Here is a 13,200-nt window from a genome sequence, read left to right on the forward strand (position 1 = left end):
TGTGCTGAAGATATAAATGTAAATTCAACATTTGTAGGCCACTGAACTGTCCTTCATCTGGATGATGCATCAAACAATATCAACCAGAACCTATAACCACAAAGTTTTATCTTTCAGAGAGAGAGAGAGAGAGAAAAAAAACACAATCGGGGAGAAAATATTAAAAATGTATTCCCAAGTCCATTGGTATGTTCCAGTAAAATGATCAAATCTTATAGACTATTTAAGTATTATTAAAACCATGTGCTGCAAAGAGTATAAACAAAAGTGAAGCATCAGTGTGATATCACACAGTATGGGAAAAGTTCAAATGTATTTCTAAGTTTTCAGAGACACTGCAGTCCAAATAGTACACCTGCTCCCTTGTTTGTGGATGTGAAAAGTACTATCTACTATAAATAATATATACTATGTAATATAAGAAAATAATTATAAGGTGAGAAAACTGAAGTGAGTCTGCTCAAGATCTACGTCTACAAGAGCTTCAAAGGTGGCCTATCAATAACTCATAGAGGAGGTAAAACATGGAACCTTGTGAATAATTAAACTGCTGAATCAAGGTTGGAGCACGAGAACAAAAGCTTCAGACATCTTTTCACTTTGACAGTTTGCTGATTACTCGGATGAGAGCTCCGTTCTCATCCTTTAGCCTCTGGTTGTCTGACTTGAGTTCGGTTAGGACCTGGAGGAGGGAAAAGGAAAGACACAAAATTAGAAAATGCCCCGTTTACCTTGTGCATATTTGGAAGCTAATATTAGTAGCTACTGAAGACGTTTGCGATACAAAGCATCGAGTATTGCAATGGCCAATTCGCCCACTGTTTCAAGTGCAATAAGAAACGACTCTAGCAGTATTAACAAGTGGGCCAAAGGTTTCATCAGAATCTGAGAATAGGTAATGAGAGCATGCTTAGAAGATGATCATGCAGTGAGAAGTGTGACAACAGTATGCATAGAGACGAGGTATGAGATACTCGTTAACAAAAGAGAGAAAAGCTCAAGTTTCTAAATCTTAGTCTGATGAGGAACTTTGACTTCAGAATATATTCCCCTTAAAGGAGACAAATAATCCTTTGAATCCTTTGATCATGCAACACGACACATATCTGAAAACAGCGAGGGGTCGAGGTGGCTACCCCTCTGTCCACCCCAGAGAATCACGTTCAATTCATACAAATGCATGTTAAGTCATCTCCAATCGAAACATAAAGGGAAAATCCCCCGAATTAAAGACATTCTACATGTATATATGTGCATATACACATATATTTATAAATATATATATTGAGGTGATCTGTCCACCCCGAGGGCAACACTACCACTGGACACACCTGTGGAGTGCCATGGAAAAGTATTTGCCCCCTTAAAGCTGGATTCAGTTCTTTTAATACTTAAATACTTAAACCTTGAATAACTACAAAATTGAACTTTTAAATAATTTCATTTCAGCCAGATGCTTTGTGATAAAGTAATTTCCCCCCTAATCCTAATAACTGGTTGTGCCACCTTTTGAGACAATTAAGCAACTATATTAACTGTGAATGAGTTTTCAACATCGTTGTGTTGAAATCTTTGCAGAATTTTGTGGTTCAGTTTCATATACTACAAAATATCAATTAGACTTAAGTACAGAATTTGACAAGAGTACCTCGCGACCATCATTTTTTTCCAGTTTTTCCTGAGTTTTACCTGCCGGTGTGGTTTGCATCAGTGTCAGGTCCTGTAACTGAAGAGCAACTGACCATTAGTTCACACAGACTGTAGGGCAGAAGTTTTCTTTCGGATTATTTTAGTGGGGAGAAGAATTGATTGTTCCAAAAGAAAGCTATCTGATACCATCACTATGTTTCTGTTGATACTTTTGTCTTAATATGCACAATACAGAATACTTGCCCCATAACCTTTGGGGAAATATTCTACTTTTAGAATCGTCCGGCACACTGATTTTTGGCAAATGCGAGGTGAACCGTACTGTTGTTTTTGGGTAAACACAGTGGTTTTGGGCCTGGAACTCTCCCATGCATGTATTTTTCTTTTTTTTTTTTTTTTTTTTTTATTGTCGACTCATGAACACTGACCTCTAACGAGGTAAGTGAGGCCTGCGGTGCTTTAGATTTTGTTCAGGGTTTTTTAGGGACTTGCTGAATGAGTCACTAGTTCTGTCTTGGAAAAAAAAAAAAAACCTCCTGTGACAGTTCAACGCTGCTCCATGTTTCTCTACTTGTGTTGGTTTTCACTGTGGTTTGCTGGAGTGTCAAAGACATGTTATTTGACAGCTTCTAGTTAAATCATTTATTGATTATACAGGTCTGGCATCAACTTCCTGGATATGCCCAGAGAAGCAAAACTCACCTTTCCTAAATATTTTTTTATGATCAAACAAGGGGGCAATTATATTTTCATATAAAGTCAGGTTAATTTGGATAGCTTTGTCCCATAATAGATTGCAGGTTCATACAGCAAAATGTCAACATGGAAATTTAACATCCAGTTAAATTTCCATGTTGTTCCAATTATATATAGATATAAGCATATATCTATATATATATAGGTTTATAACTGAAGAATATAAAATTATCAGCAAGGTATGTGCCCATCTCAACACCAATGAAATGATGGCCTTTTGCCAGCTGTATGTGCCATTTGTTCTTTTGTTAGATAAAAGCCTTTTGTGAACTTCCTTGTTCATGATCTAAGCTCTGGGCACAAAAATGCTACAGCCTGATCCGAGTTCGTAAATGTTAAGTCTGTCTTTGCTCAAGGCTGTTCATGGGTTGTTCCTTCTTGTCAAGCAGACGCGCCCTGAGGAGAAGATTACAGCTTCAAGTAAGTGTATCGGTGTTTAAAGGCAATCATTATCATTATCAATCCAGCAACCCACTGATGATTTAATGATAATGAATGAGTGTGTGATATGAAGTTTTCCTATAAATTACAGCCTTTTAACCTAAGTTGTAATTTACATTTAAAAAGTGTATGTCCACTACAGTGATGCGCAAAATTAAGGAAAGCCAAATACAATGCAATGCTTGTATTGATTAGACTTCCAATCATACATATCCTGCAAACATCAACAAATGCTCTTCAAGCTTGCATTTGTATACAACTGGTCAGCCCTTTACACAAGCAACAGGGAGCAAATTTTGTTTTAGTCATTTTAAATTAGCATGAATGTAAATATACCCATGTTAATAACAAATGTGGCAGAAAGTTGCCCTTTTAATACTATAAAGAAGACCGGGTGAAAAAGCAAGCATGCAAAACAGCAATCATCCAAAAGGGGACGGGACCTGCCTGAGGGGAGGACAGCGGAAGAGGAGAGGCGGAAGCTGTGACAGCTCCAGAAGGAAAGAGAAGTGTAAAAGTTAAACGGCGCAGGAAGGGGGACAGCAGGGAGGAAATCAAGGCCAGACGATCCCAAGGATCAGAGGTCCTCTGTCTCCGGCATGGAGGCCGTTTCAGAGAGGCGGGTGAGGACACGCAGCATGGCTCTGTTCTCAGCCAGGAGACACTCGTTGACTCTCCGCAAAGCCTGGACCTGGGCCAGGGCAGGGAAAGCCTGCATACATGGGGAGAGAGATATAGAGAGGAGCAGGCAGAGAGAGCAGGCAGGAAGCAAAAAGCAGAAAGAAACACGGACAGTGACAGGGTCCATGTCCACTCATACAAGCATGCATACACAGAGGAAATGAGGTCAGCTCAGCTGCAGAAACTTACTTAAAAAAAACAACAAAAAAAAAACTGACAAGAACAAATATTTACACACGAGGGATCATTTGAAAAAAGTGTAGAAAAGCTAAAACATGCAAGAGAAACGATGAGACATGTACTGTTTAAAACTGACCTTAAATCATTGCTCAGTGAAATTCAGAAAACACACTCGCTACGCCTTTATACAAGAGTTCAGTGAATAAAACTAATCAGCAGTGAAATGAATCATCTTCCTCTTTAATGTTGGCCTGGTTTCTTGAGGTTAACCTCAATGCGGTTTGAAAGAAATGTCTACGGTTTGACGCTGCGCCCGTGGGCAAACCACGCAAGTGAGACAGATGGAGTCAATGGAAATCTACAACACTCACTCTGACAAATTGATATCGATTTCATCATGTGATCCCCAGACAAGTTACAAAAAAAAAAATCCCAGGCCACCCACAAACACATTTGTTGTGAATACAAAAGACATTTTTTTTTTAATGTGTTTACATTAAAGCCCCAACTACTTCAAATAACACCCAAACAGACTCATAAACCTAATTCAAAACAGTCTGGTTTTAAAGCTTAACAGCTCAAGCATATAATGTTCTCCTGGCATTAGAACAAACCATTTCAGCCTTTGGCCAGCTTTCCAAGTCCTTGGCAAAACAGGAGGAAAAAGTCAGAATGAGGTGAGAATATGTAATGACCAGCATCCCTTATTCATCCTGTTAAAATTCAGACCTTTGATTCTGAGTAAGCAAGAACAAGACTCTCAGGTTCCACAGATTCTTCTGATTATGTCAAAAACAATTTAGGTTTTCTGCAAGAGGTTAAAGACACAGGAAAGGTTTTGTTTTGTAAAGTAGGAATAACCAGAGTTGAAACTCTTTCACTTTTAGAGCTTAGAACGACCAATAGTGTATCCCTATTCTAAAGAACAAAAGATAAAGAAGATAAAAATGTGTTGGTCAGTATTGGCAAGGAGCGTAGGAGCCTCATGAATTTGGAAACTTGACTGGCTACTAATGGCAATGAATGTTGATTTGTTTAAGTTTTAAGCTGGACAGGCATAATATCAGTAAAAATATCCACCATTAAAGCTGGTAGACAGTTCTCCCATACAGAAGCTAAAACTCTGCAAGTTTGTTTGTATTTCACATTTATTTTTGTTTACTTCAATAATTAGGGCTTACAGCTAATGAAAACCAAAAAACACAATTTTTCAGATTAGTAATAAAAACGTAACATAAAACCAAATAAAAATCTTTTTTACTACAAAAATGTGCTTTTATGACCTTCACCGTCATGGGAAAGACTTCTGATCACAGTCCTCCAAGCGGGCTGTCCAAGAGGTTAAGTAACAAATCATTATTGCAAAATAATCTGGCTGTCTATGGAGCATTTTATCCAAGCACAGTGATACGAAGTTCAGTAAAAGACAAAACTGTGGTCGTAATGGTGCCCGAGCAACAGCTTTGGGTTATAGCTGTTACATTTCTTTATTTAAATCTCTTTTGAACCAGACACCTCAGTAGTTAACCTCTTTTCAGATGGAAATAAATTCTGCATTTTATTTGGAAATCATGGTCCCAGCAGGCTCTGAGGGAAGAAAGGAAATGATTCCAAGCTGCTTCAGGCTCGGTGTATAGTATCCACAGCCAATGATCATTCGGGGAGCTATGTTATGCGCTGTTGCAGATCTACTGGGTTCTATCAAGTCAAAACGCAGGGAACTGCTTCTATCCACACTGCCAAAAGTAGCAACACCTGGTTAAATGAGCATTATAAAACTGTAGGTGACTGGCCAGCAAACTCGCCTGACTTTAACATCGTAGAGAAGCTAAAAAGTACCAAGAGAAGGATGAGAGGCACCAGAGCCAAGAATGCAGATGAGTTGGAAGACACTATTAAAGCAACCCAGGCTTCCTTAACACTTCTGCAGAAACTGCCACGATCATCAAAATGCGCAGAAATACATGCTTAAAGTATATTCTGACTTGTTAAGTTGCACCTCTACGAACAAGTTGGAGATGCTACTTTTTAAGTGCTGCTTGCTGAAGCTCAACAGTTCCCCCTTGTGTTGGAAGACTTGCAGCTCGCTCAGTACGAACAAATAGCTGTGGCAGAGGTGCAAACTAGAGTGGCTTGACTGAGGTGCTTCGGAGCAAAAGTTGTGACGCTCAAACAGTGAAGTTCTTATACAGGGAGTAAGACAACTCGTCCAAGTGTGTGTGCGTGTGTGTGTGTGTGTGCATGCCCCAATCCCTGGCAAAAGCAGAACGTGTGAGGTGAAGGGTGGGTTTTGATCACTCATCAACATCAGGGCGAGCACTCACCATCCCCCCTCCCTGAGAAAGCCCCTTCTCAGGGCTGGTACCCACAGCGGAAGCGCAGTGGGGGAGTCTGCTGAGGGGAACCAGGATGACACGTGGATAAAACATCATTCCATCTCAGACTGCTCTTTGCTACATTTCTACCATTCTTTGCTCACATTTGATTTTTCTCACATCTCAGCCATGCCTTTAAATATTTACAGCTTAGCAGAAAAATCGATTCAAAGTTTAATAACACGTAAAATGTATTTGATTTTAAGTACAAATTCAAATCCTTTGTCTGCGTACGCTCAGGCTTGAAAGTTGCCTGCTGCCGTCGCCTGCGTTTCTGTGTCAGGCAGAATGCACTCTGGAATGTCTCACAAAAGAAGGCCTTTTGCAATTGGACGGATTTTGGTATTCGAATGGAACTAGGTCACAATGTTCACCCCGACAGTGGGAGAATTGGAGCAGGGGAGCTGCAACACAAGGCAGAAAGTAGCCCAGCATAACAGTGTGGCTAATGAGCCTGGAGCATTAACCTTCTCCTCCCCTTGACTTCGAACCCACCTGGCCGACCACAGAGTCTACAGGGGGCTATATGTGCACTCCGCTCTGGGAAAACTATTCACAGGCAGTCTTTAGCAGCAGTGGAAGCAGCTTTGCTTGAGCTGTGTACTGTCAAGGACTGTTAGTTAGTTAAGGCTTTCGGAGAAAACATCAATAAGAGAAATGAAGCCCAGCATGTGTCTGAGACAAAATGATTGCCATATAATCCCAGGGTGGGTGCACAACATTTACTGATGCAAGGACTGACCTTTATTTCCTCCTCCATGTCTGTGACTCTTTTCTCCAGCGCTTGTTTTTCCTGGATGTCATAAAGAAATTAAATACAGGGATGTTGAAGGCTGGGAAGCCATAAAAACATCAGGATGTTCACTCACTTAGTGATATAGCATAATGAATTTAAATGGCATGAGTTACTCACCCTTTTCTCTGTTTCAAGAACGGTGGATCGCTCGGACATTCTGTCCTGCCTCTGTAAGTTTGAAAAGCGGATGTTAAAGAATTTTGGCTTAATCAATCAGAGTGGTAAGAAAGTTCCATCCGTCGGTATTGTCTACACCGGCGTGTCCTTGCAGAGCTGCAGGACGCCTATTTCTAAAAGTCATTGAGTGAGAAGCATGACAGACCCTGGACACGATGCCAGTTCACCACAGGACAGATAACCATGAAGAGAGTGACCAATTAGTCTCACAGTCATGACTTTGGCATTATTGGGAAATATGTGATGGGACCTTTTTTTTTTTTCCATTTCCATTTTCCATTTCAATTTTGTTCCCATTTCCTGACGTGTCTTCTCAAATTCTTTTAAAAAAAAATTGAAAGATTGGCACCTGAGCAACTTTCTCCAGTTGAGAGCGAATCTTCACCAGCTCTTGTTTGCTGTCGTGAAGTCTGGACTTGAGCCTTTCATTTTCTTGCAAAGCTTCTGTGTACATCTAAAACAAAAAGAAACAGATTACATGCTATTAAACTTTGAATCACTTTTGTATTGAAACACAAATTCAGCTGAACAGACAAAAAAAAAAGGGGGGGTGGGGGGATAAACATAACAAAAGACAGATTAGAAAAAAATAGACATTTTCAAATAATCTCAAGCAGAAAAAAAAATGCTGCAGTTTTCAAACAGTGAAGTTTACAAGTATATTTGCTTCCCTTACCAACCTCCTCTGTCTGCGTAGTGGCAATATAAACTGGGGTTCTTGTTCAACCTTGTTTGTTGCAGTTACAGGATTTTTTTAACTATTTAAAAATTCTTCTAACCTTGTTTATACAAGTGGAATTTGTAATATATCAATTTCTATTAGCAATTGCTGGGTCTGACTTCCATGCATTGGCTTGTTTGCTTTGTTTTTCACATTCTGACGTGTGAATAAGAAATTAAATCAATAAAACAAGAAGTACTGGATTACTGGATCAAAAGTTCCTCAACACTCGGTTTTAACAAAAGTGACCATAAAATGTACAGGATGAAAGGAAGTAAGGAAATGAAAATTCGGATCCAGATGAAATTGCTCAGAGTGAATATCTCTGCCATTTTATAAGGGGGGCAAAAATTACATTACTTGTAATTCAAGATTTATTGCTGTAGCATGACAAAATACCAGAACTCATCTGTAATGTACTGTCAGTTTGAGGTCCAGGCCACTTTATGGCCCCATTAAACATATATGTCATATTCTATGTACCTTACATGTGCAAAATATTTTAGAAAACACACAATAATTGCATGCTTGTTCTTCATATTCCTTTTAGGTCCAATTAAATTTCACAGGGTTATAAAAATGAAGGTGTGGGCAGTCAGGCTGTGTTCAAAGCAGCAGCTTTGAGCCTGTTGAAGGGAAGAAGTGTGTTTGTAACCGAGGCCTGGGTTACTTGCTACCTTCTTATAGTCTTTGGCAGTGGAGTCTTGCTCCTGTTTATTCAGAGCCGCCAGCCTCGTCTCTCTCCTCGTGTACGAACTGGTGCGGCCCATAGGTTTGTCTGTGGCGTTTTCTCCGGTGGAATCGTATCTGAAGTCAACACAGCTCCATCTCAGTACACAATGGAGCTATATGTTATTAAAAGAACAAAAATAAAAGTTTTTTTTTTTCCTTACCTCGACAGTCTTTCATGCTGGGAAAAAAAAAAAAAAAAAAAAGACATGTTAGTTTGATCAGTCAGAATCGCATCATGAGAACAACACAGTGTAAACATTTCTGAAGTGGATCCAGATTTGTTTGTTTGATAGGACTCAACAAAGGCTCAGCAGAGAAATATTTTCCATTTGAGAGAAAAGGAGAACAATAAGGAAGTTTGAGAGTCAAATTATGACTCCATTGCTCAGGAGCCCATGGGACCAGGAGGAAATGTGCAGAAGGGAGATATAATCCCAAAAAATGTTTCACAAATGTCATGCCGCCTGAGCCTGGTTGAGCTTTCTAAATTAGGTAACTGCTGCCTCCACAGTGACAGCGGCACACAGATGACATCATGACATCAGGAGTGAAGTATGACAGGCCACCGACTGACCCCAAACAACTGGCAGATATCAAACTGGCCTGGAAGGGTTGTGCTGTCAGGAGTCCTGTCATGGCTGCCAAGTTCACTATTGTGACCACATTTTGTATTTGCTTGAGCATTGGGGGGCAATCTGTGTAAAGTGGCAGATATGTACAGCACCTGGCAAAAACTCATGACTCTTTAACTTTGAATTTGACGTTTTCTTATAGAATTTTATGTCAATAATCTATGTGTAGCAGCACAGAGTTGGGATTTTTATTTTTTCCTCACTTTTGCAAAACAGCTCAAGCTCAGTTAGATGGGAAGGAGAGTTTGTGAGCAGCAAATGTGATGTTCCACCACAGGCTGTGAATTAGATTTAGGTCTGCACTTTGACTTGAACATTCCAACACACAACTTTGCTTCTACTTGGGTGTAGTCTGACCATCGTTACAGTCCTTACTGAACAAAACCACAGAATGACGCTGCCAATGCAGGTGAAGTTCATAGTTACTGTTGGTTTCCTCCATGCACATTTTGGATATAGGCTATAACTTTAAATTTTGATCTCTGACTCTTTTACACATTTTGTCATTGTCCCATAATGCATGTGAAAGGGAGCTTTCATGACTTTGCTTTAATTCTGGTTTTGTTTTGGCCATTTCCATTAAAGCCATTTTTTGCTGAATGCAAAACTAATAGTGGTGTTGTTGCCCTGGATTTTATTTAGGGATATTAGAGTAGATGGGGTTGGGTATGCCACAAATGTTAGAGTTTTATTTGTGTCATGTGTCATTTTCCTTTCACTTCACAGGTTTGTGTTCCTGTATCACATAAAATTCAGTAATATGGCTTCACTGTAAAGAAAAAGTGCATAAATACTAACACTTTAGAAAACACCTGAATACAGCTGGCTTTAATTTGTCCTCTGTGTGTCAGCAATCACAATACTAGCAAAAAAAAAAAAAAAAAACTGTTGTGAAATTGTTTGACTAATAGTTTTGTTTAGATATTTCTTTTAACAACTATTTTACACATCGGTCAGAGATGTTTAACTCATGTTTCAGATGGTTACTTTGCTAAAGAAATATGGCTCCTATCTATGTCAAAGTACCTGTTATCCTAGTTTTCACATTTGCTGAAGCATGAAGATCCTTCACAAGGAGTCACAGGAGCTGTTCTGCAGCAAGTGTTTACATAACTAAGCCTAGCAGCCGCTGCCTGTCCTTATGTGGTCATGTGCTTTTGCACAGTTATCCAGGAAAAGGCAGACTTAAAAGGCCTCAGATGAAAAAGAGCCAAGGAAGAAACTGGGAACAAAATTCTACTTTCCTTTTCTCTCTCGTCTGTTTAGGAACAGGAGGATTGCTCGATCGGACTTGGCATTCATGCATTAATCAACCGGGGTGACTGGATCCCTCGTAGTCAGAATAAATCATCACAAAATCTTCATGTAGGGTTATGAACCAAACTTCGTTCCTGAGGGCAATTTAATGTGTATTTCACATTAAATGATCTGTAATTGGTTAAATCATGTATCGCCTAAACAAACTTCTAGGAATGACTGATTTCTTAAAATTGAGAAGTGAATACGACTCGCCAGGCAGCTTATTTTCCCCAACTAGAATTAAGATTTCAACAGAATACCTTACAAGGGTTTTCAACTTGGAGCTTAAAAATTTTGTTCTCTCAGTGGAATGCATGAAGCTGAATTATTGAATGAAGAAAATACATGAATAAGAACAGTGATTTCCCTCTTCTTTTATAACATGTGGAAATAAAACAGGATTCAACATTTTATTGCAAAATTATATAAAAAAAATCTTTAAGTGTGGTGGAACTTTGAAACTTCAAGGTTGCTATTTATTATAAAAAACAAATCCAAACAACTTCCATAACTAACAGGGCATTATTTAGAGACAGGTTCAGTCAAGAAAGTTCAGAACTAAAGAACAGCTTAGACCAGAGAGAAAACTAGATTTACATTTCATCTTTTCAAATTATTTCAAAACAGATTTTTTTTATTTATCTTTTATCTATTTTTTATTTTTATTTACAGTTTCGTGCAATTTAAAAGAAAAATCTTCATAGTTACACAGGTGATACTCCCTGTCACACTACTGCTCATTTGCATTGTAGTTCATTTGCATAGATTAATAAGCACTTCTACAAATAATACTCCAGCATCATCTTTCTATGCATCTTACACTGTAGCATTCTTCACTTTATCTCCAGCAAAGTCTGTCAAGGATTATGTCTAAAAGGTTATTTTAAATTGAGTAGTTTTTTTTTTTTCATATAGCGATAAATATCTTATCTTCCATTCATATTCAGCGGATTTCTTAAAATTAAGGATAAGCTCAAACTCATTTTTATTCATGCTTCAAGTATTTGATTAAGATATTATCGTTGCTGTTTGTGGATGACAGCAGCAGGCAGCAGTGCTAACACTTGTTTGCTTGTGTTCATGTTGATCCATAGCTGTAAAGCCTCAAATTTTACTGAACCTATCAAAAATCTTTGCAATGTACAGCAAGCGCTCTAATCACCCATCTATCACTTTCCCTCAGCGTTTTCCCTTCCAGCAAAAAAAAAATTCTGCCATTTCAGACAAGGCTGACATCATGGAAAACTAGTGTCTGCGTTTTACCAGGGACAAAGCAAAGGAGGAATGACACTTCCATAAAAGAGAGCAGAATCCTCTCTAGGGAGTGACAACATGTACTTTTGGCAACCGCGCAACAACAAGAACGTCTGCAGCGTTGCATGATGTTCCTGTATACATTTCTAGATAGACAGAATCACATTGTGTCCCTTTTTCCTCCTTCCTATTTTCTTGAAATGTCTGTGTCACACAGACTCCAGCTGACATAAACACAACAGTCAAACTACGCCCAGGAGAATAGGCCACTTAAAGCAGGAAAAAAAAAAAAAAAAGCAACAGGAAATTACAGAAGGAATGCTTCAGTCCTACAGCCTTTTCCAGAAAACAGGATCAGACCGCTTCAGAAAAAAACATTCGCCTCCCTTTCACAGGTTTAGTACGTAAGCTGTGAATAGTAGCTGATTATGACATGCCATGTTAAGTGCTGAATCACGCCAATGTAACACTAATCCAGTTAACTTTTAGTGACAGGTGAAATTTAAAGTGCACTATTGGCTTAGTGTGTTAGAGTATGAGAGAGGAATAATATTTGATAATACACTGAAGTTAAGTTGTTAAATATATTTGAGGTAGAATTGTTGCAAATATCTCGATATTTTCAAGAGCAAAAATAATTAAGATGAAAATAAAATAAAAAAACAAAAACAGAAAAGAAACCAGATTTAGTCTAATATGTTTTAAATAAAGCACATCTTAGGAAGAGAAGCTTACTCTGTAGTTTTTGTCTGTATAGGATGGAGAAGACGGCGGTGAATCTGTCACCGACTTCCTGGTGCGGGTCAGGTCTTTGGTCCGGGGGTAATAGGATGACATCTTCCGCTTCTACTCTTAACAGGCAGGTACACTTCAACTTTAACACTCGCTGAAGGCCGCTCAGTAGATAACAGACACGCAGATTCCCTCAGGCAACAGAGCAACAGGAGTCCATGACACCATTCCAGGGGAATCCTTTGCAACAGGTGTTAGAGTGTGGCTACACGTGGTGTCCCAGTCCAGTTTAAAGCTCCGATACGAGCCTGAACGACAGCTACGTTAGGAGAAATTTTCAGATTTGTGGGTTTTTATTTTCCTTTTTTTTTGTTTACTGATGATCGGATGAATCAAACAAGTAATCTCTCCAGATGGAAAAAAAAGAAAAGGAAAATAACAATTTAGTCAGGACATCAAGCACAAAAATGCTTTCTTGTCTTGTTGAAGACTTTTAGAAAATTCGCCAAAAAAAAAAGAAGCTTAAAGTAAACAACTGTGCAATGCTGCCTCTTCCTGGGTTTCCCAAAGTTATACCCATCTCCCTCCCTCTCATGCTTTTTCTTTCTCTTCTCCCTTCTCTCTCTCTCTCTCTCTCTCTGTTTGGCCACCCCCTCGCCTAACCCCAGCCCCCTGCTTCTCCCGGCTCTTTTCAGCTTTGGCAGCTCTCTGTGGCAGTCGGCCAGAGAGGTTCTGGCTGCTGCGGACAAACTCGGCAGTGGGGGCTAAAAATTG

At 39.2% G+C, this 13,200-nt stretch overlaps 1 protein-coding gene across 4 annotated transcripts in view; it reads right to left on the reverse strand.

Annotated features, from left to right (window-relative positions):
- LOC106934828 (protein phosphatase 1 regulatory subunit 12B-like) overlaps positions 1-13,200 on the reverse strand; it is a 21,306-nt gene continuing 8,106 nt past the window's right edge. The window contains exons 6-12 of one of the 4 annotated variants that reach the window (XM_015014990.1): positions 8,671-8,687; positions 8,455-8,584; positions 7,406-7,510; positions 6,997-7,047; positions 6,826-6,876; positions 6,033-6,099; positions 597-682 (exon numbers count right to left, since the gene is read on the reverse strand). In XM_015014990.1, coding sequence (XP_014870476.1) covers positions 6,061-6,099; positions 6,826-6,876; positions 6,997-7,047; positions 7,406-7,510; positions 8,455-8,584; positions 8,671-8,687 — 393 coding nt within the window. In that variant the 3' untranslated portion in view covers positions 597-682; positions 6,033-6,060. Of the gene's footprint in view, positions 683-3,295; positions 3,560-6,032; positions 6,103-6,825; positions 6,877-6,996; positions 7,048-7,405; positions 7,511-8,454; positions 8,585-8,670; positions 8,688-13,200 lie in introns of those variants that run through there. The other 3 variants (XM_015014982.1, XM_015014974.1, XM_015014967.1) reach the window with 3 other exon arrangements.

The sequence above is a fragment of the Poecilia latipinna genome, unplaced genomic scaffold (genome assembly GCF_001443285.1).
Source record: "Poecilia latipinna isolate Pla-1442-1.1 unplaced genomic scaffold, P_latipinna-1.0 Scaffold70, whole genome shotgun sequence".
In the NCBI taxonomy this organism is placed as follows: Eukaryota; Metazoa; Chordata; class Actinopteri; order Cyprinodontiformes; family Poeciliidae; genus Poecilia; species Poecilia latipinna.